Genomic DNA, 21922 nt, shown 5'->3' with positions numbered 1-21922 from the left:
TCTATATCTGCAGACACCCTGCCCTCTGTCTGTGTTTTCTCTTTTCTTATTATTTTACTGTGTTCAGGATGTTTCTGGGTTTCAGCAATAACGTTTTATTCCCCTGATTCACTGCTTTGTTCTCATAAACGCCGTTCCCTCTCTTCATTCACTCTATAGCTCGCTTGACCATCGCTGCTATCTCTCCCTTGCTCGCTTGTTGATCCATCGGAGGAGGGGCCAACTTTAAATGCCATGTGTTTACAAGCAGCAACCGACAACGGTTAGCCTACATAGAATACCTTCAAGAAAACACAAGCAAATGAAAAAACATGTTACACAATTAGAAAACTAAATATGGGAAAGCTGCGAGTCGCGCATAACTCTACAGAAAACCACAGATGTTTTAGGGAGCACTAAAGTGAACACGCCCAGACACACCTGGTATTTGTTGCCAGCTTGTGATGGTTTGTGGCTCATGAGGTTACTGAAGTTGACAAAGTTTTAAACATTCTGATTGCACGATTCAGATATTATTGTTGGTATTCGCTGTTAATCTGCCCACTAGTATCTATCTTTTGCTGATTACAGGTTTATCAGTTCAAATAATGGTATATAATATCTGAATCATGCAATCATAATATTTAAACTAAGACAAAACTTATCTTATTTCCTTTAAGTGAATTAAACTGCTTTGTAACTCATTTCGATTGTGCTCTGTGCAACTTGCAGCGTTTCTATATTTGGTTGTTTTTTAACACAGTGATATTGCTTTTAGCCTAGTAAATAATAGGAGTCCTTCTTCCAGCTCTGATGCAAATAGATGCTCTAATCCTTTAAAGGTAAATCAACACAGCTTTTCATACAGGCACAATTTGTGTTCTGAGCAGAATATTTTAAGCACGACAAGACCAGAGGTGGAGTTCTCATTCAAGCTGTTGCAGCTACTGCTGTGAACATATTTGTGTGTACCGACTGCTCTCTGTATTATCCTATTAATACAATGAACTAGTCAAGCCTTCTAACCTGAAAACGCTCCGGTCTGTGTAGAGTTCTGTTAACTGCGATGAGCGGTGGGTGGTATTGTGGGATTTGTGCAGTTTTCAGTCTTAAACTTCGTGAGAGGTTGTATAGCCTTGGGTGTGGCATCACCACCCATAATTCATGTTCAAACTTGTTCCTGTAAAGCTGAAAAGGTCTCATAGGTAATCATCTAGTGAAAGAGAAAAATATCTCAGATAAATGACATATGTTACTTCAGTTCACTCTCACATATTAGCTTTTGCATGAATTACCATGTTGTATTCATCGATACAGCTCTTGGCGTATTTGAATTAAACTGCATGTTGGATCCGTTTGTTTTGTGAAACCTTTAGATTCATATTTTTTTTTTACAGTTAGGTAACATGACATTTGCTTATAGGAATGCATGACCTTCCAATCATTTTGTTAAAGAGAAACACCTGTAATTAACGTGTACCCGGACGGAGGCAGGCTGATACTAGTCAGAGAAATGCCCAGTATATCATGTAAGTTTCTTCATTGAACTGTTAACAGTACAAAGCACGCAAAGTGTGTGTGTGCGTGTGTGTGCGTGTGTGTGCGTGTGTGTGTTGACACAGCAGCATAGCAAGTCCCTCCAGGAGGATTACAAATGTTTTCCCAACACTGTCTTTCTTTGTGTTCTTAAATGTTTCTCTTACGTAATCGTCTGGTCCACAACAGACCGATGTTGTGTTAATTGTCTTTATAGTTTTGAAGATGTGACCTCATATTGGACAAAAGGATGTTAACAATTGTAAAAAAAAATGTTTTTCACTGCAGCGCAACTACATAAAACACATATGGAACCTTACAATCCAACACAACACAACAGAACACCATGTAAAATACTGTTTGAAGAAGATTTATTGTCGAGCAAACAGGACTCCAGGCGTTGCCAATGGTAGCACACCAAAACAGGTTTTTTTAAGCAGAAATCATGAAGACTTTTGTGACAGGCTTTCATCTTACTTAAAGTACAGCAGGTTTAGCATAAGGAGTTTCACATGGCGATGGTTTATATTCCCCAATTTACTCCTAACAGCAGTACACATGATGTAACAGCAGTGCTTTAGGTCAAAACGACAAGACAGTGCAGCAGAGGAAAACACATACAATAGTGCCACCTGCTGGCTAGACAAGTGTGGTGCAGTGACCTCTGAACCACGGGCAGTGACACAGACTACAGTTGACAGTAAAGAACCCATGAAGACTCATCCATTAGCACCTCTTTATTAAAGAAGGAAAGTTGTGTTTACACCTCTTTACAGTGGAAACAGTATGTGGTGAAGGCACCTTGGTGAGGGAATCATTAAAGAAGTGGATAATAAAGCAGAGTCAGTGTGCTTTTTCTTAACTTCCAAGACCAAAATCATAAATCTGACAGAACAGGAACAAACACATCACTCCTCAGCCACAGCTTCAGCCACAGCTTCAGCCTCCACCTCCACCTGCTCCTGCTCCCCATGCTCCTCCTCAGCAGCTGGCTCCTCGATTTCTACCTGCTGCTGCTCCTCTTTCTCCTCCTCAATCTCCTCCACCTTCTCCTCCTCCTTCTCCTCCTCTTTCATCTCCTCCATCGTCTCCTCGGTCTTGACCACAAGGGTTTCTGTCTTGATGATTGTGGTGTTCTTCACTGTTGCTCCATCGAAGTCACCGACAGTACCGCTGCTGGCCTTCATTCCACCGAAGGAGCAGCTGACGTAGGACGGGGTTCGGGAGCTCTCCAGGCCGTAGGCATTGTATTTCCCAGCTGCTAATTCAGAAGTAAAAGGCAATCATTAACACGGGCATACAGTAGTGGGGTAAAGGGTGGTAAAAGAGGAGACATTTGGATGTACATGTGTTTAGAATGATTGGAATATCTTTTTGTGTCTGCAAAGGCTTCGTAGGAGTGTTTACTCGTCTTCTTAGAGATCTCCGTAGCTGATGTGGGCCTAAAAGATGTTGAATGTGATTTAAGTCTATCCAAATTAACTTGCATTTAATTGTCATCTATGACAGCAAATGCAGTTCTCTTTACTTTTCACACACTCATCATATAGAAAATCTGGTTTGCCGAACATTTAACAGAAGTGCGGAGACAGAGAGCAGGTTTGCAGGTGTGATGAAGTGATGTGTGGTTGAAAGGCGCGGAAATCTTAAGAGAAAGGCTGTCAATGGATTAAAATATTTAATCACGATTAATCGTATGATTGTCCATGATTAATCGTGATTAATTGTAAATTAATAGCACATTTTTTATCTGTTCAAAATGTACCTTAAAGGGAGATTTGTCAAATATTTTATAATCTCCTCAACATGGGAGTGGGCAAATATGCTGCTTTATGCAAATGTATGTATATATTTATTATTGGAAATCATGTAACAACACAAAACAATGACAAATATTGTTCAGAAACCCTCACAAGTAATAAAAACAATATATGCTCAAATCATAACATAGCAAACTGCAGCCTAACAGGCAACAACAGCTGTCAGTATGTCAGTGTGCTGACTTGACTATGACTTGCCTCAAACTGCATGTGATTATCATAAAGTGGGCATGTCTGTAAAGGGGAGACTCGTGGGTACCCATAGAACCCATTTTCATTCACATATCTTGAGGTCAAAGGTCAAGGGACCCCTTCGAAAATAGCCATGACAGTTTTTCCTTGCCAAAATTTTGTGTAAGTCTGGATCGTTATTTAGCCCCCTTCGCGACAAGCTAGTATGACATCGTTGGTACAACCTCCAGAAGATCAATTGCATTAATGCATTAACGAAATTGGTGGCATTAAAATGAATTTTGCGTTAACTTTGACAGCCCAACATGCCACCTATGATAGCATCACTGCAGTCATTGGTTGGATTTGTTACATAAACAATGAAGAAAGTTGTCTGACCAGAGATAATATCATATATGTGATGTGGATAACTTGATGTAATTTTGATGATTGCATGAAGAGTTTTGAGAATGTAATGCGTTTTGGAGCATGCATTTGGTGTTTTGCAAATGGAAACCCAGTTTTGCTATTTGTGTTGCCTTGTCTCAAAACCTGGTTTCTGTTTCTGACAATGCATCGAAGCAATGAATAAAAACTGCAGATTCCCTTCATGCAGTGCGTCTGTGTCAACTGGTTGTTAGAGTTGATAGTGTATTCATCATATCTTATGACATTAATTATTTTGTTGCTCAGAGACCCTGAACAGGAATGATCCTGTTAGACTTATTGTACATAAATGTGATTATTTTTTGTCTCCTCATTTTTGTATATAGAAAAATCAACAGGGAAACACTTAAAATGTTTGTACCAATGTGGAACAAGAACTTACAAGTTCCCTTGGATATATTGGTCTTGATTCCAGTTGCTAGCCTGTAGAGAAAAAGACAGGAGCAAGCAGAATACCATGAGATATACGCAATGATATTCCTGCAAAAGAATTTCTCATCACCTCCACAGGGCGGTGCTGTCACGGCAACATCTTACCTGTATTCCTCTCCTTCCAGCAGCTTCCTGTAGGTGGCGATCTCAATGTCCAGAGCCAGCTTCGTATTCATCAGTTCCTGGTACTGGCGGACTTGGAGGGCCATGTCCTGCTTGGCTCTCTGGAGAGCTTCCTGCAGGTCTCTGATGCGGAGTTTGGCGTCTTGTACTGCGATCTCGCCGCGCTCCTCTGACTCTGCGATCTGAGCTTCCAAATTGTTTCGCTAAAGAAAAAAAGCAAAGAGTGAAAGTGTCGCACAAACATCCTATAGTCTTAATAGCCATGTGCTACTAACACTTTCCTGAATTTCCATTACAGTAAAATATGTCGAAACATACAGAACTGAAATCTGTAATTCTCACCTGTGCTTTAACCTTTTCAATTTCAGACTGGAGCCTCATTATCATGCGGTTCATGTCGGAGATCTCAGTCTTGGTTGACTTCAGGTCGTCACCATTTCTACTTGCAGACTGCTGCATCTCTGCATACTGATACAGACAGGGACAAGTCAGACTGACACATCAAAACGCAAAATCCAGGTATATTTTAGTTGTCAGAGTAACACCGGGTGTTGTTGATGTGTTTTTTTTTGGCACGTAGTGGTCTCACCTTATTCTGATACCATGACTCGGCCTCGGCTGTGTTACGGTTGGCGATATCTTCGTACTGGGCACGCACTTCAGCAACAATGGCGTCCATGTCCAGGTTACGACTGTTGTCCATCTCAACCACGACAGATGTGTCCTTGATCTGGCCCTGCAGCTCACGGATTTCCTACACAGGATAATACATGAACATAAGCAGAGAAGACATGGGCATGGAGAAACATTTTGAAAATGCTCTTTGTTTTAACGTGACCTATAGCTATACTGAAAAGTGAAATAAGGTCATTACTGCATCATAGATCTGCTTCAGGAACTCAATCTCATCAGAGAGCCCATCCAGTTTGGCTTCCAGCTCCAATTTGAGCATGTAGGAGGCGTCAGTGTCCTGCGCGGGAGAAGACAACATTGAGAATACACATCGTTGCATGCAGCCCCGGCCCTGCAGGTACAAATGACCATTGTGTGGGCTCGTTCTGCTCGAAGGCTTATTATAGTTTCAAGATGTGGAATATGTTAGAAAACCTAAACAGACCTTCTTTATGAGGACAAAGTTGTTCTCACAATCATTGCGCTTGTTGATCTCATCCTCATATCTGAAAAAAAAAAAAAAAAAAAGATAATTTTAAGATGTATATACACCCTATAAATCATAATTAATTATAATTCTTTACAAAAAATATTTTAATCTTTTCAATTTCATCTAATCCACATGCAGGACGTATACACACAGTGAAAACAATCAAAATTGACATTTACTAAAACCTGCAATAATATTTTTTGTCACTTGGGGGCAGCAGAAACAAGCTGTAAATACTACACTGATAGATCATCACCTTTTAAGCTGATATGGTAGGCATGAGAGCAAACAGTTGTATATTTACACATATAGCAGATATGGAACAACATTTATTGTCATGTTTCTGGCCACATAAGTCCAATAATCACACTCCTTTTATCTTTTATGGTCTATGCTAACTCCTGGGGCAAATATCTGGCTCTTTAGCTGCTAAATGTTCCACTATTTTCACCAGCTAGTCGCAAACTTTGTGTGCTGTTTGGTGTTGGGCAGGTTGCGTCCAGTGAGTTTTTATAGCGTTTTTGCTGAAAGCTGCCTGCTGCTGCTGAAAACAATGCTGCTGAGGGCGATGAGCGTGAAGTAAAACAGTAAAGTTGCACGTCGTACAATCAAAGCAAACTGAAATACGTTAAAATGCTCTGTGGAGCTGAGAGGTACACCTTTCACATTACATGTATTCATTTTTTTTTCATTGCTACTACTATAACAAATTGTTTCGATTAGTGCAGCTTTAAAAGAAAAATGTAATTATGTAGATGTGATTTCCTCCGCAGCAATCTGCATCTAAAGGACAGATTTCTGTCAGTGGAAGGTAAACTGAGATTTAAGTGAATGTACAGACAGCTGTTTGTTGAAAACATCTGCCTGCTGTGACAGAAATGAGAGCTGTGAGAGTGAACCAAAACTGTACAGTTGAGCTGACAGACATCAAAATGACCTATAGAGCTGAGGGGAACGGCAGCAACTCCTCTAATGTACAAGTAGTCATTTGATCCATTGTCAAATATTGAGTTATGGGTATCACTGAAGGTTGAAATCCTCTTCTCCACTCACTTGGTTTTGAAGTCCTCGATCAGGCCCGTCATGTTTCTCAGGTCGGACTCAAGTTTGACTTTTTCATTGCCCAAGCTGTCTAGCTGCTTACGCAAGTTACCAATGTAGGCTTCGAACATGCCGTCGATGTTGGAGCGAGACGAGGTCTGTTCCTGCACAAGTTTCCACTTGGTCTCGAGCATTTTGTTCTGCTGCTCTAGGAAGCGTACCTGCAGACGCACAAAGTAAACGAATGATCAAGAAATACAGAAATGACCGTAAAACAATGGGAAGATGATACTACACTCCTTGTTTTGTCATGGCAAAAGAAAACACGTCTCTATAATGTATGGGGAGGGTGGTCAGTGTGGACAGAGAAAGAATGTAAAGAAGGGAAGGTGGGCGTGACTCAAACAACATGAATGGATTCACTTTGTTTGCTGCTGGACAAAGAACCGCATGAAGATCGACTGAAAAAAAAATGACTAATTGAGCTTCTCCCACCTCTAAATGTCACATCAATTACTCCTCACTCCTCACTTCTCACCCCTAGTGCCACATTTCAACACAAAGAGGCACTGTTTCCCAAGTTCCCCTTTACAACTCTCCTATTGAGCGCCCTGACCCTGGGTGGGGTCCGGCTGCTACCACTCTGCAAACACGATGAGAGACACACAGCTCTGAGTGTATGTGTGCCATATCACGATGGTATGCGAGCTTTGTTTTACGATCTGAAGAATTGGTCTCGGCAGGATTGATTCACAGCTTAACTCGTATCCTACATTGCTCCAGTGTGCCTCCTTGAACAAGAATGTCACAATGGGTGAGAATCGGATCCATGTCAGGTGAAGTACAGGGCAAGCTTCCGTCTGATAAGATAGCCGCTCCTGTAATCTCTTTTTGATCGTGGGTGCATAACAGTGATTCATACTACTGTCAAGAAAATTGCTTTATTAGCTATTATACAGCCTCATAAAGTGGGTATTGCTCTGATACTACTCCACTTAGTATTTAACAAGCTTGTCTCATGCAAAGCTTTCCTCGACCGTGTCCGCTCTTTATACTTCTGCAAGTGTTTGTGAAGGCTGTGATTGTTCAGGAAACTTAATTTGAAAATAACACAACACATGAGATTTTGCAAAATCAAAAAATGCAAGAGAACACCTCGCACCTTATCTACTTTCATAACCACTCAATCTCTTTTTTGTTCACACTGGGATGCACCCCTTCAAGCACAATGTGTTCTGCTTTTCATCGCAGTCCTGTGGGCTGTACTCTTTATTCAGGTTGATCCTCTTATCTGAGCACTATGATCTCACCTAAGAGTGGAAACATGTGAGGAAGCCAAGCCATAACTCCAAACAGCCTTTATCCTCCCCAGCGTGGCTTTTAGCAGTTATATATACAGTTTTTACAGGGATTGTCTCAAGCAGTGGTTCCCAAACCTTTTCTGCAGGGCCCCCCCTTTTGTAGATACAAATTCCAGTGCAGACATGCATTATTGATATTTTAGCCCTGCCACGCCCCTCTTTTATAACTCTGAGCCCCCCTTAGGGGTCACGCCCCTCAGTTTGGGAACTACATGGTCTCAAGGATGATTTCCATTTTGAAATTAGATCTTTTTCACCTTGGGCTATTTTGGCTTGCAATACACTAATTTCCTCTGAGGTTCCTGGCTTATATTACTACTCTGTGTGGAATTTAATATCCCAACAGTCATGGAACCAACACAACTTTAGCAACAGAAACCGATAAAGCAACAATACTGTATGTGCTGTTTGTTGCTATTGTTGCAAATTTCACCATGTATTTTTTTTTTATCATAAAACTTAAATGATGCTTTAATAGCTTTAATATCTCATCTCAGTCTTGAGTTGACTGACCTTGTCAATGAAGGAAGCAAAGCGGTTGTTCAGGGTCTTGATCTGCTCCTTCTCCTCGGTGCGGACAATGTGGATGTTGGGGTCAATCTCCAGGTTCAGGGGGGCCAGCAGGCTCTTGTTCACGGTCACAGCTGTGATGGGGGCCACCATACCATTGGCCATGCCACCTCCCATACCTCCACCAAAGCCCAAATAGCCAAACTCTCCTCCACCTCCTCTCTGTGCAGACCCTCCAGCCATGTACCCACCACCCATTTTAAACCCCCCAGCGCCCATAGCAGCACCACTGCTGCCCACTCCCCCATAGGAGCTGCGGACAGCGTAGCTCTGCCCGCCACTGCCCACACTCTGCCCACCGTAGCCGGAGAAGGAGCGGCTGCTGAAGCTCTGGGATGGGCCCCTGGAGGAGGAGGAGTAGTTGGTGGTCTTCATGGTTCTGACAGACATGGTTACAGAGGGTGTCTGTAGTGCTGAGGAGGTGTGAGAGGAGAGACTCTGCTGAGGCAAGGAGAGTCAGGCAGATAGACGCTCCCTGGTCCCTATTTATCAGAGCAGGGGAGGGACCATGCTGAGGTGCGATTGGCTGGTATCCTCAGCAGGAGGGGGGTGAAGGATGAGGGAATGTCAGGGAAGAAAATCACATTGTGTTACACATTTACAGCGTGCTGGAGAGCGCACAGGGATTACATAATAGTCGCTGTGCCAGTTTCTATAAAACTACTGCAGAAACACTGGAAGACCTTTTTTACTTATGAAATGGCATTTTCCAAAGCTTAAAACATTACATTGCTTTACAGTAAAAAAAAAAAACATCCATAAAATTATACTGTATTTCAAAAAGACATCTTTGTTGTACCATCTGCACACACAGACACACATGCAACACCACAATATAAAGTCAAACCTCGGGTATAATGAACAGGCACATCATTTTTATGACCTCTCTCTGCTACTTTACAACAGTTCTCATGGATGTGACATATTGCGGAGTAAATTGTGGGCATCCAGTGTGATGTGCTTTATGTGCTTGCGGGCTGGAACTGTATGTCTCATAATTGTGGGAGAACCTGATTAACTCACTGAATATGTTCCACTATATTATATATGTGTGATCCAACGGTTTTTGGTTAGGCGTGTTGCAACAAATTCTTGCATGAAAAAAATATGGAAATAGCAAAGAAAGGTAAGTCGACTTTTACAGGTAGTACCATCGGAAACCTCAAAGTAAAAGCCTGTGTTTAAAATGCACTGCATGTTGGACAGTTATAAGGTGCAGCATGCAGGAGGTTTCCATTATCAGCTGTGATCAATGATCCAAACCAGACGATGCCCATCCACACACACACACAAACAGGGACTATTAGTGAACATTCCTTCCGTATCAGCCAGGAAAAGAGCAAACAGAGGTTGTCTTTTTCTTTTACTATGAACCCCACCTTAGTCTTCAAGAGGTTTCCCCACCCATAAAAACACACCATAAAAAATACTAAAGCCGGATTCCCACCAAAAGTTCCCTTTTAGTCCCGGGAACTACTTTTCAAGGAACTAAAAGGTTCCTTCAGCCCACTGTTGTCTGTGTTTCCGACGCGGTCTAAAGACCTGTGAATTGCCCCGTAAATTATCCCTGAAACTTACTGTAATTTAGACCCCGGTCCTGGTCCTGGTCCTGGTCCTGGTCCTGGTCCTGGTCCTGGTCCAGTGTTTGAAACGCAATGAATTTCTCAAAAGGATAGATAGATAGATAGATAGATAGATAGATAGATAGATAGATAGATAGGTAGATAGGTAGATAGATAGATAGAGTAGATAGTGTTTTTGTGTATCTCTGTTTCCATGGTTGCACATATTGAATATCAAACCACATTTTTGATGGTGTCATTTCATGACAGTTTATTTGAAACATGAACCCCCAACCAAGATCTCATACTGTGGAAATCATGATTCATTTGTCACTGCATGGGCAGATTTATGACTCATGATCTTTTCTCATGAAAGTTGCCTAATTTTCACCAGAATAAACCCTTTGCTCCCCTCCCTTTGTTCTCAAGGTTTTATGCGGTTATGAAAAAACTTCACCAGCAAAGGCGGCACATGTTGTGGAAAGTGCATCTTAACAACCTGAGAGGGACTTTCAGGCTTTGGACAAATCAGAAAAATGCATGTTTTGCTTGGCTGCTCTCAAACAGTGACGTGACTCTTCACAATGGAGCTGCTGTGCTAAACTTGGAGGCAACCATATATGTACAAGTCAACCAGTTTGCGCTGTTTCATTAAGTCAGCCTCTCCGACAAATAGGCTACACCAACAGATGAACGGAGCTGTGTTTATTTCACGTTTGATGACTCAAACATGATTAAATTAAATCTCCTTCCTCCAGATGAGACAACCCCTGATTTCTTTTGCATGAGGAGAGTAAGAGGGTAACTTAAGAAGCCAACCTCACCCTCTGACCTTAAGTCCCTTAAGAGGCCGGTGATGCTTTGGTTTGTATGAAGCTGCTAGATTACACATCAAGTCAGGAATGTGCTGAGAGAAACACGTACATGCTACAAGACAGAGAGGAGTGGTGGAGAGAAAAGCTGAGCGAGTGGGGGGTACGAGAAGACAATTAGCAGAGATAAGAAACAAACCTATTTCACAATGATTGACAGATTGACTGAGATGTGGGCTGGGATTCATGATGGGGTACAGTAATCTTAAACAGGCTGAACGCCATAGCAAAGGGGATGACTTCCCTCCTGCATGCATCTTTACATCACACTGTAGTTTTAATGAACTTGCTGCATGCAGTGCTTTATGAACAATATAAACAATGCAAAATCAGAGTCTGGAATTGAGGAAAAAGTAGTGCAAATAGAGCAGGGAAATGCAGAAAACTAATTAAAAGGGAAAGACAAACATTATAAAAGCCTAAATGTTTTAAAGATGAGATAGCGTTGGTTTCAGTTGTGGTATTAAAATTGAACTTTGCAGTAATCAGAAGCACCCACTATCAGTGAAATCAGTTATGAAAGTCAATTCCTGCCTCGCCCTGTGATGCATGTCCAAACAGAGATTCCAGTGCACACGTGAAGGAAATCTACTTCGACACACGGTGCATGGAGTTTAACAATGGGAGAACACATTAACATGTCAGGCAGAAAGGTACAGAACATGCAGTTCTGTGGGCTCCTCACTCTTCTCTCAGTGCAGTCGGTTAGTTTGTTTTGAGACTCGTGCCCCCTGGTGACTGAAGATAGAAGTGTATGTTTTCAGCCCAGGACATTTTCACAGGAGGAGTGGCATGATGTGGTCACATGTTATCATCACGGCTCCTCATTGACTATGCTATATCTGCTGCATGAAACTTGATCCATACTGGAGGATGTTGCTGATTTGGTAACCACACTAGAGGCATGACTCTAGGGTTGGCAGTGTTAGTCAGCCCAGATGGAAAAATCCCAGCAAAGTTTGAATGGATTAACATGAAATTTGTTTTAAACGTACATATTCCTGCATGGATGAAGCCTACTGACTTTGGTCTCCCCCTGATGTTTCCTCTAGCGCCACCATGAGGTTGACATTTGTGATTCTGAGTGAAATATCTTCACAACCTTTGGATGGATTTCTGTGAATTTTGCTATGGATAGTCAAGTCAAACTTTATTCGTATAGCTCGTTTAAAAACAACCGCAGTTGACCAAAGTGCTGAATATGTACATGATAAAAATTAATAAAAAGCAAACAACAATAAGAACAGAGGAAAAACAATAAACATAATGTGCACATAACAGCAGAGAAAGAGTAGCAGCACAACAGAAAATAAACTTAATCAAACGCCAGCGAGAAGAGGTGAGTCTTTCAGCAGCGACTTAAACGATTCTGTGGTCTGAGCAGTTTTAATATGAAGAGGTAAACTGTTCCAGAGAGAGTAGGGGCGGCCACCGCAGAGGCTCGGTCGCCCCTGTTTTTGAGTCTAGTTCTGGGGACATCCAGGAGCATCTGATTGGTCGACCTCAGTGCTCTAACTGGAGTATGAAGGTGCAATAGTTCTGATAGATAAGGTGGTGCCAGCCCATTTAAAGCCTTAAAAACAAGCAATAAAATCTTACAATGAATCCGGAAATGGACAGGAAGCCAGTGGAGGGAGGCCAGAACTGGTGATATGTGATCACTTTTTCCAGTTAGAAAGCGAGCAGCTGCATTTGGGAAGAGACGACTGTTCTAAACCCACATACAAGGAATTACAATAGTCTAACCGAGAGGTAATAAAAGCATGTGTAACTCTGTCGAGATCTCTGGGACACAGATAGACCTTTAGCTTGGCCAGAAACCTTAAGGTCAAGGTCCATAGAGCAGTGGTTCTCAAACCTTTTTGTGTCAAGGACCCCTAAATTGATACACATTAGGTCACAAACCCCCATTTGATGAGATTTCTCTTCAGGGACCTCCATCTGAAAATATTTATGTTGTTAGATATATGATTAAGACTAGAGTTATATAGGTGTCAAAGTTGAGGAGTTAACCATGGAGGAAGTGAAACCTATGATCAGATTACTCATATGACTCTTACTCACTGAATTAAATAGTGAAGATAAACTATTCCTCATTTTTCTGGGGACCTCCTGGAACTCCCTCAAATACCCCCTAGGGGTCCCCGGACCCCTGGTGGAGAACCGCTGCCCTAGAGAATAAATTCAATGATGAATGAATTTGGTGATCCATTAACTATTTTAAATGATTTTGCAAATACCTGCAAAACAGCCATTCTAAGCCTACTTTGTATTTAGTGCTAATATGCAAATGTTAGCATGCCAACAGGCTAAACTAGTGGTGCAAGGAGTATTCAGACCTTTTACTTAAGTAAAAGTAGCAATACCACAGGGTAGAAATACTCTGTTACAAGTAAAAGTCCTGTGTTAAAACTTTTACTTTTGTAAAAGTGTAAAATTAATAGCATCAAAATATAGCCTACTTTAAATACCAAAAGTAAAAGTACTCCTTATGAAGAATGGCCCATTTCAGAAATATGTACATTATATTATTGGATCATTTATAAGCATTAATGTGCTCATCACTGTAATGTTGCAGCTGGTTAAGGTGGAGCTATTTCAATGCATAGGCATACTTTATACACAGCTAGCTTGTGAATTTCCCTCCTTAACATATTGTATCTTATCTTACAATAATGTGTCATATTTTATTTGTTAATTATATGGTTGATCCGAATCTACAAAGTTGCCTCGTTATCAAATAGTGGATTAAAAAGTACAATATGTGCCTCTGAAATGTGTGGAGTGGAAGTATAAAGTAGCAGAAAATGGAAAAAGTAAAGTAGGCTGCGAGTAGCCTACATGAAATTTGTACTTAAGTACAGTACTTGAGTAAATGTATTTCGTTACTTCCCACCACTGGGCTGGTCTTAAATGATTGCATACTGCTGTTTGCTTGTTCTGGTACTAAACGTGCTTTCAAAGGTGTCAAAAGATAAGACATTTCCTTCATACGTATCTTTAAAAGACAGTCTATCAGGTAGTGAAGTTACCACATGATAAATGGGGGTATTGGTGACTCTCCGCTGTAACAGTTCTAACTCACTGCTTCTTTTATGTCTTCCTGTGAAAAGTCTTTGAGCTAGAAATGGACATGACATCCCACAGAGAAAATGCCTCTTAGTCGACACATTTCGCTAACCTCTGATGTGTGACCCCCTGCACTTTGTTGACGATCCTGGCCTTAAAACTTGAATATAGATACACATTAAAAAGATTAACAAAATGCTTCTTTTTGTGCCTTTTGATCATCTTGTGTGAGTCAATAGCGGATGATCAAGAGAGGAAGGGAGGATGTAGGAAAGTGAGCGTGTGAGAGTGTATCACTCACATGCATGTCCGCATTCCTTCGTGCATCTGTCAAGGTGCCCACAATCATATGCATAATCATGCATATGCATGTATGCAAATACATTTGTTTGAGTTTGTATATAAGCATGTGAGGGCTCACAATCTGCACTGCAGCTGGGCGAAAGTAAACCAAAGAGAAAGAGGGAGGGGAATGGAGTTCATTCAAGGCCACGCCAGGCTGAGAGCGGTAATAAACTGAGTTGTCCAAGATTCGTGAAGCACTAAAACTCCTCTAGTAGTTTCCAGATTCCTGCTGTGTGTGACTATGACTCACAGACTCCGGCCTTTTACTCTTTTCCTCTGCTTTTTTCCTGTCTTATCTGGGAAAGAGGTGTGCTATTCAGATAAGATCATCGCGTGTGAGGGAAAAAAGTTATCATTCACGGAAAAAAAGTCCTCATAGGGACACAAAATATCTTCAATTAAAAGCAGGATATGTGCGACAAATGTGCAATTTACAAGAAATGTTAAATAGAACTATTGGTCAAGGTATGTTCCTGTTGCTATTTGTCAATTTCTTGTTTTTTTTGCTGTCCTGGCGGGCGAGGCATAATGTTGCCAACACACATTCAAACAAACACAACGGCGGAGACGCTGTCATGAGTTATGAGTCATGCTGATTTAATTCATCGTTCCTCTTTATATCTGCCTGTCCTCGTCACGGGCTGGATTCATCAGTGTTTCCTTTGCTTTTTGCTTCCCTCTAGTATGTGCTGCTTTTCCCTTCTTATTGAGTACTGCTAAAAGAGAGCAGTGAATAAATGAACAGCGAGGGGCTGGAGTGAAGTGTGAGAAACACTGAAACTTGATCGACCGTGAAGGTGAGGTAAGATCAGGAAAGAAAAGAACTAGGTTGTATGAAGCTCAGGAGGGTGTTTGAGACTTTGCCAGATTCCCCTGGGGTGGTTCATTAGGTTTTGTTATCCAGCTCTCTGGGGCCCAGTGTGAAGATCCGCTCTGACCACAACTTTAGCCCTAATTAAACTTATATGAGCCTTTCCAAGGTCCTGCCAGAACAATGCATGTTACAGCTTGGTATTTAGGAAAATTATCCCTTTTTTGGATAGTGTTTCATGCCAATTGTATATAATTTAGTTCCCAGGGACAGTATGGCACCATGGCATTTATTTAGTCACTTTGATGCAAAAATAAAACACATTTACTTTGAAATGAGTGACAGTAACATTAATCGTGATTATACGTTGAACGGTCTTGTGATTCTATGTTGTTTTTTTTCCTGTGATTCACACAGGATTAATGCAAAAAGAGCACTTTTCGTACTGAGATATCAAAGGTCTCGACACACCAGGATAAGGCTTCAAAGATAATAGACAGAGCTGATTTGATCACCTATAGTATGATTGGTGAATGAGGGCAGCTTTTCTTACCTTTTGATTGTGTTCTGAACAATGTGCTATTGGCTTACTTTTGTTCTTCAGGCATCTTATCTCTTCTCGGGTCTTCAGGGTGTATATGAAGCTTGGGCGTTCTTAGGTTTCCTTTTACAGTATATTGTCTGAATTGAAATGCCATTGGCAACTGTTGTTTATCAGTAAATCAGTTCAGTTTTCTGACTGCAGCTATTCTGATAAACATTCATTTCCAGTGATTCATTTAGCTCTTTAAGAGTAGAAGCCAGAAAAGAAATATAGTTCCCCCCTGTTGCTCTGTTTTAGCAATCAGTGCTGCAGCTGCACCGTATCTCTCGTTCAGTTTAGTCTAGATAGGAAGGTCGTCAAAATCTATTTATTTTGGGTCATGGCTGACCACTAACTTAGAAACTATGCAGCAAATGGTAGACATTCTGCCTTTTATGGGCAAACCAAAGGAATTTTGTTTGCTTACAAAGTAAACCTCATTTTGAAACGAATATTCAACCCTTTAACTTTTAGTTTTAACTCTATTCCAGCCTTCTCCGTTAGCGCATGTACTTTACCCTGCATGGACAACATGTCTTTTTATACCACCTTCTTTCTTTTGTTGTTAACTCTGGTTTATGTGATCTCTTTATAGTTTAATTAAATAAATTAGCTCAGGTTGTTCAAACGTAAATGTGTTTTCACAACAGAAAAATTGCTCACACATTTCCTTGGAGACAGAAAATACATTGTCGGTTAAAAAAAGAGGGAACATGTGGGTGAATGAGAGAGCAGGGAGGGGGAGCAGGAAAGGGAGACTGGGGCGATGCTGAAGTGGGCAGGGTCTGAGAGACCAGCTGTGATTGCATGAGAGAAGCAGGAGTATAAGTTCCCAACTTCCCCCTGCCAGCGTCACTTTTTAAGCCGCCCAGCAGTGTGTCTCCACATCTCATTTTTCACTTCATTCTCTGCGGTGCCTAAAACTTCTCCACAATGAGCTTCAAAAGATCCAGCGTGATGCAGACCCGCTCCCAGCCCCAGCACCGTGCTTTCAGCATTTCTGGCGGTGCTGGAGGATATGGCTCCCGCATCTCCTCTGTGGCCTCACCGTCCCTGCGGTCTGGTGCCCCTATGACCTCTTCATCTTCCTTCAAGCTGAGCAGTGGAATGGGTGGTGGTATGGGTGGTGGTATGGGTGGTGGTATGGGCTCAGGTTTTGGTGGTGCCGGTGCATCCAAGGCTGGTGGTGGTGGCGGTGCCGGTGCTGGGATCATTGGCAACGAGAGGGGAGCCATGCAGAACCTGAACGACCGCCTGGCCAACTACCTGGAGACGGTGAGGAACCTGGAACAGGCCAACCAGGAGCTGGAGATGAAGATCATGGAGGCTATGGAGAAGGGAGGGCCCAGCTCGAGAGACTACAGCAAGTACGAACCCATCATCGAGGACCTACGCAGACAGGTAAGCATGACAATGAATGATGATCATGGAGATGAAAAAGGGGGAAGTTGGAAATGTGGGAAGTTGTGGTTGTTGGTCTTTGATACAGCGAGGTGAGACAGACAATGAGGGTTGTAAAAGATATGAGTGTTTAAATACTTGATGGGGCCTCTACTATTGAATCAATGAGTGCATGTGATGGCACTCATCTTCCCAATCAAAGTTTCAAATGTAGACCTACTTGTGTCAGTAAGTTTTATCAGTGTATTGATTATTTATTCATTGCCTAACGTTGCAAATAAGGATTGAGAACACTGATCCTGGGACGGGCAGCATTTCCTTTGTAAGTTATCAAATTTCAAAAGAGAATGAAGGGTGTGGTTGCTCTAAGGCTCTAAACCCTCCCCCATAAAACTCGTTTTAAGTGTCCAGAACTTCCTCTGATGATTCACCAACACGCGGGTTCTCAAGTTCTCAAGCTCTCAAACAAACCTCTGCCACACAAAAGCCTTTCCAAATGGCCCTGCTTCTTGCAAATGGCGACTCTACAAGCATTCTTTGGTGTAGGAGGAGGGCCCCAATGTGAAACAGATGTGTGGTAAAAACACACACACACAAAGGATCTCGGACTGAGTGTGAGTGTGCACACAGATGCGTGTGAGCGTAACAATCAGCCCCCACTGTGTAGAGTCAAATGTCACATTCCTCTGCAGACTCCAAATCTTCAGTGTCACATAATGACACATTGATGGAGGCACTTTGTCTTTCTGGACACATAAAGGCACAAGTATTTCCCCTTTTCCTCTGAGGCAGTTTACACACAAACCCACAAACACACTCACGCACAAAGAATTTTTCATTCTATGCACACATAAACACATCGAGCGATATATACAAAGACAAAGACAGACGGAGACAGTGCAGCTGTGTGAGAATTAGAGAGAAAAAAATCCTCTCTGTATGAGTTATTCAAACAGGAAATCCATGTTTCCAACAATGCTAAAACAAACCAGATTCAGTTCTGGCACAGGAACATCCTCTTTTCCTGTCCTTCAGTTTGTGGTTCCTCTTTTCACTAACTGTTACCATGGATTCAATGTAATCTGACTCTGGGGTTTCTATTGTTTCATAAGGGAAATAGTGATTCAAATCATATGTTCATATACTGTGGCTGTGTGAATCACTGCCATCTCATAGCACATGATGATTGAAGCATTGGAGGAAGAGGCTTCTGGTGAAACAACTGTGTTCTTTATAACCATGAAAACTTTCTTTTGGCTTATATTCTTTTTTCTGTCCAGATCTTCGATAAGATTTTGGAGAACGCTCGCTTTGTGCTCCAGATCGACAATGCCCGTCTTGCTGCTGACGACTTCAAAGTGAAGTATGTTGTTTTAAATTGAATTTCAGAGTTATTTATGCTTTTTAGATATTAAGATCGTACATCATGTTTGAAGGAAGATATGCTTTGGTGTCAAACGATATTATAGACTTTTCAAATGGAAGCCCATGCAGAGTTTGTATGTGCAGAGCATGTGGCCTATTATGTAGAACAGGTTTGTGTCTGAAACACTTCTTTGACACTTCAGTCATGCCGTTTCGTAACTTTACACAATACAGTACAGAGTGAATGACCGTATGTGTCTGTGCACTCCTACAGGTTCGACAATGAGATGGCAATCCGCCAGTCTGTGGAGGCCGATATCGCTGGGCTGAAGAGAGTCATAGATGACACCAACATGACCAGGATGAACATCGAGAGTGAGATTGAGAACGTGAGGGAGGAGCTCGCCTTCCTGAAGAAGAACCATGAGAACGTGAGTTCACAGTGCATCCAGATTAATCATCACACTTTACTATTGGAGCAGTGGCTCACAAGCATAGACTGTATATAAGAAGTGAAAGTTGTTAGATGTTAAAGTTGTAAGATGAAAACACGGACAACTCCCAGACCGGACAACGCCGTGGTAGCGACCTGTCAATCACAAGGTAGCCACGCCCTAAAGCATACCCTGCTTTATGGTCTATTTGATTCTAAATGGGACCATAATTTACTAAATGAAAATCATGCTGTATTGAAGAAGACTTGAAACTAGCAATTGAGACCATAAACTCATGTTTATGATGTTTACTGAGGTAATAAATCAAGTGAGAAGTAGGCTCATTTCCTCATAGACTTCTATACAATCTGACTTCTTTTTGCAACCAGAGGAGTCGCCCCCTGCTGGCTATCAGAAAGAATGCAAGATTAAGGCACTTCCTCATTGGCTTCACTTTTCAGACCTGGACATTGCCCACTGCTCGCAAGTCACGCGCCATGAATATGTTTGTTCATTTCTCTCTTTCTGTCGGTCCTATAGGAAGTGATGGAGCTGAGGAATCAGATCTCGCAGTCAGGCGTGCAAGTGGACGTTGACGCTCCCAAAGGTCAGGACCTGGCCCAGGTCATGCAGGACGTGAGGGGCAACTATGAGAAGATCGCCGTGAAGAACGCAGAAGACCTCAAACGGTGGCATGAAAATCAGGTGATGCAGTGTTAGAAAAGGGATAATTATTTGCAGCAACTATTTTGTTTGTTCGCTAACACCCTTTTACCCCTCTCCCTTTCAGATTGCAGATGTGCAGGTGGAGGTATCGCAGAACACAGAAGCTCTCCAGGGAGCCCAAACGGAGAAGAGTGACCTATCCAGACAGTTACAGACCCTGGAAATTGAACTTGCATCACAACAGAGCTTAGTAAGCATGCATATATTTTCTTTTTTCTTTAAAATATCATGACCGTTACATAACGTTTTGCATGTTTTCCCAAATTAGACTTGTCTAAAATCCTCTTTGGCAGACATCTGATTCCTCCTTTTCAATCCTTTATCAGAGAGCCTCCTTAGAGGACACACTACGCAACACAGAGCACCGAAACAACATGGAAATGGAGAGGTACAACACCATCATTATGCGCCTGGAGGAGGAGCTGACCAACTTGCGTGCAAACATCCAGCAGCAGACCCAAGACTACGAGGCGCTGCTCAACATGAAGATGAAACTGGAAGCCGAGATTGCCACTTACAAGAGCCTGCTGGATGGTGATGACTTCAAGTAAGAGTTAGGTGTTGGAGAAAAGAAACAGATCCAAGCAAGGTGTTGATGGTGGTGGAGGTGAATACAAAAAAATACCTTGGTATCACAGTTTGCATGGTCAAGCACAACTACATCATAAAGTGAGGCAGTCAGTTCACAGTTCAACATGAATATTTTGGAAACTGTTTCATTTGTGTTTTGTACAGGCTCCAGGATGCCCTGGGTGAGCTGGCAGCCACAAGCTAATTTGGAACAAAGAATCTGGGTCCATCCCAACATCGAAAGCAGAAAAAGCCACAACTATTCATTATGGAAAACATTCCATGCTGGTCCAATCAGCTAAAGCCAGTTTTGAACCAAAACCACATTCTGTGTAAGCCATAAATGAGTTAAGCAATTCTGAGTAAAGGCACCGCAGTGAAACAGGCAGGCTATTTGAAAAGCAACCGTTGCCTGACCTGAAAGCAAAATAAAAATGAATAAAACCACATGTTGACACACAGTCATGGCTCTCTCTTGTGCATTTGTTATGTTACATATAAGAATGTGTATGTTATGTTTAGTTTTTGTCATATTAATTGCATCATAGTCCTAGTTGATTGAAAAACAAAGTCTAAATGAATTACATGATTTTAACTAACAGATAATTATATAGCTTCTGTTGACAAAACAGCCACACCCCAAAAAAATTAATGTCTGACATATGACATGATTTTATTGCTGGCTTAATTAGGAAAATAATTAATTAGTAATAATTCATATTAATGAAATAATGCTAGTATTATTGAGCCTCATTCACCAACCGTTCTTATAAAGAAATTTCTTCTTAAAACCCACTTATGCAGTTTTCACACAGATTATGATATTCACCAATGTTTCCCTATTTGGGATTTGTTAAGAACATAATCTAGGCACACTCAAGAGCCCAATTACACACATTTGAGTGCTGACATGTGAAAAATATATATATATTTTTCTTCAATTCTATAGTTGTATAATATGGGATTTAAATTACAATAACATTTTTTCTCATTTATAATATTTTTATAATTATTTTTACTACTATAAATAAACACTATTCTAACACTTCAACACTTAACAAGTAATAGCATCCCATGCATCTTTCCTTGTGTTATTGTATATCCACTACTGACGCTGTTAAATATGACAGCTTGTTTGGCGTTCACTTCCTGCAGAACTACCTCCACCTCAGAACTATTTAAGTTTTTTTTAACCTTTGGAGTGCTGTGCTCCACCCTCTGTAGACTTTTGCATGGGCATTTCAATTTCTGTGTGCACACGGTCTTGCAGTCTCATGCCATTTTATGGGGATTGGCGCGGCGTTTACCTGCTAATTCAACTGGCACATGCCTTCAATTTGCGAAGACAATGGGATTCATCATCGTAAGAATACAGGTACGAATAACTCTGCGGTTTAACAACATGTCATGAATCTGACATAGACGTATCTTAGAACCTTTCTCAAGAACAAATTTAAGAAGAAACTTAGGAAGATATTGGTGAATGAGGCCCAACATTTGTTCAGTCCTCCATGCACACCTTCGGGTGCTTAAAGCTGTCTT

The 21922-nt window shown here is 41.5% G+C and overlaps 2 protein-coding genes across 4 annotated transcripts; one reads left to right on the top strand and one right to left on the bottom strand.

Moving 5' to 3' along the window:
- Positions 1 to 1869: 1869 nt before the first annotated feature.
- Positions 1870 to 9109, bottom strand: LOC119481894 (keratin, type II cytoskeletal 8-like). 2 transcript variants are annotated; one of them, XM_037759243.1, is made up of 9 exons: positions 8586 to 9109; positions 6724 to 6932; positions 5626 to 5686; positions 5383 to 5478; positions 5098 to 5262; positions 4851 to 4976; positions 4491 to 4711; positions 4336 to 4376; positions 1870 to 2776 (listed from the first exon to the last, which is right to left on the bottom strand). In XM_037759243.1, the coding sequence occupies exons 1-9, from the start codon at positions 9030 to 9032 to the stop codon at positions 2424 to 2426; spliced, it is 1719 nt and encodes a 572-aa protein (XP_037615171.1). In that variant the 5' UTR covers positions 9033 to 9109; the 3' UTR covers positions 1870 to 2423. The 2 variants fall into 2 exon arrangements, with proteins under 2 accessions (XP_037615171.1, XP_037615249.1); XM_037759321.1 differs by having other exon boundaries at positions 1870 to 2773.
- Positions 9110 to 16720: 7611 nt separating this feature from the next.
- LOC119495488 (keratin, type I cytoskeletal 18-like) lies at positions 16721 to 20841 on the top strand. 2 transcript variants are annotated; one of them, XR_005208506.1, is made up of 7 exons: positions 16721 to 17285; positions 18566 to 18648; positions 18925 to 19081; positions 19625 to 19789; positions 19875 to 20000; positions 20137 to 20417; positions 20546 to 20841. XR_005208506.1 is itself a non-coding variant. In XM_037782034.1 (7 exons), the coding sequence occupies exons 1-7, from the start codon at positions 16818 to 16820 to the stop codon at positions 20583 to 20585; spliced, it is 1260 nt and encodes a 419-aa protein (XP_037637962.1). In that variant the 5' UTR covers positions 16721 to 16817; the 3' UTR covers positions 20586 to 20841. The 2 variants fall into 2 exon arrangements, 1 of the variants encoding a protein (XP_037637962.1); XM_037782034.1 differs by having other exon boundaries at positions 20137 to 20357.
- The last annotated feature ends 1081 nt before the right edge of the window (positions 20842 to 21922 follow it).

The sequence above is a fragment of the Sebastes umbrosus genome, chromosome 1, assembly GCF_015220745.1.
Source record: "Sebastes umbrosus isolate fSebUmb1 chromosome 1, fSebUmb1.pri, whole genome shotgun sequence".
NCBI classification, from domain to species: domain Eukaryota; kingdom Metazoa; phylum Chordata; class Actinopteri; order Perciformes; family Sebastidae; genus Sebastes; species Sebastes umbrosus.
The sequence above is the reverse complement of the archived record's forward strand: the minus strand, read 5'-3'. Positions and strand labels throughout refer to the sequence as shown.

Bases quoted from the DNA above. Each gene is read 5' to 3' on its own strand.
- LOC119495488 (XM_037782034.1), top strand. From the start codon at position 16,818: ATGAGCTTCAAAAGATCCAGCGTGATGCAGACCCGCTCCCAGCCCCAG. The intron at 18,649-18,924 runs GTATGTTGTTTT...GCACTCCTACAG, and splicing joins GCTGACGACTTCAAAGTGAA to GTTCGACAATGAGATGGCAA. The intron at 19,082-19,624 runs GTGAGTTCACAG...TCGGTCCTATAG, and splicing joins TGAAGAAGAACCATGAGAAC to GAAGTGATGGAGCTGAGGAA.
- LOC119481894 (XM_037759243.1), bottom strand. From the start codon at position 9,032: ATGTCTGTCAGAACCATGAAGACCACCAACTACTCCTCCTCCTCCAGG. The intron at 4,977-5,097 runs GTGAGACCACTA...TGTCTGTATCAG, and splicing joins AGTCATGGTATCAGAATAAG to TATGCAGAGATGCAGCAGTC. The intron at 4,712-4,850 runs GTGAGAATTACA...TTTTTTCTTTAG, and splicing joins TTGAAAAGGTTAAAGCACAG to CGAAACAATTTGGAAGCTCA.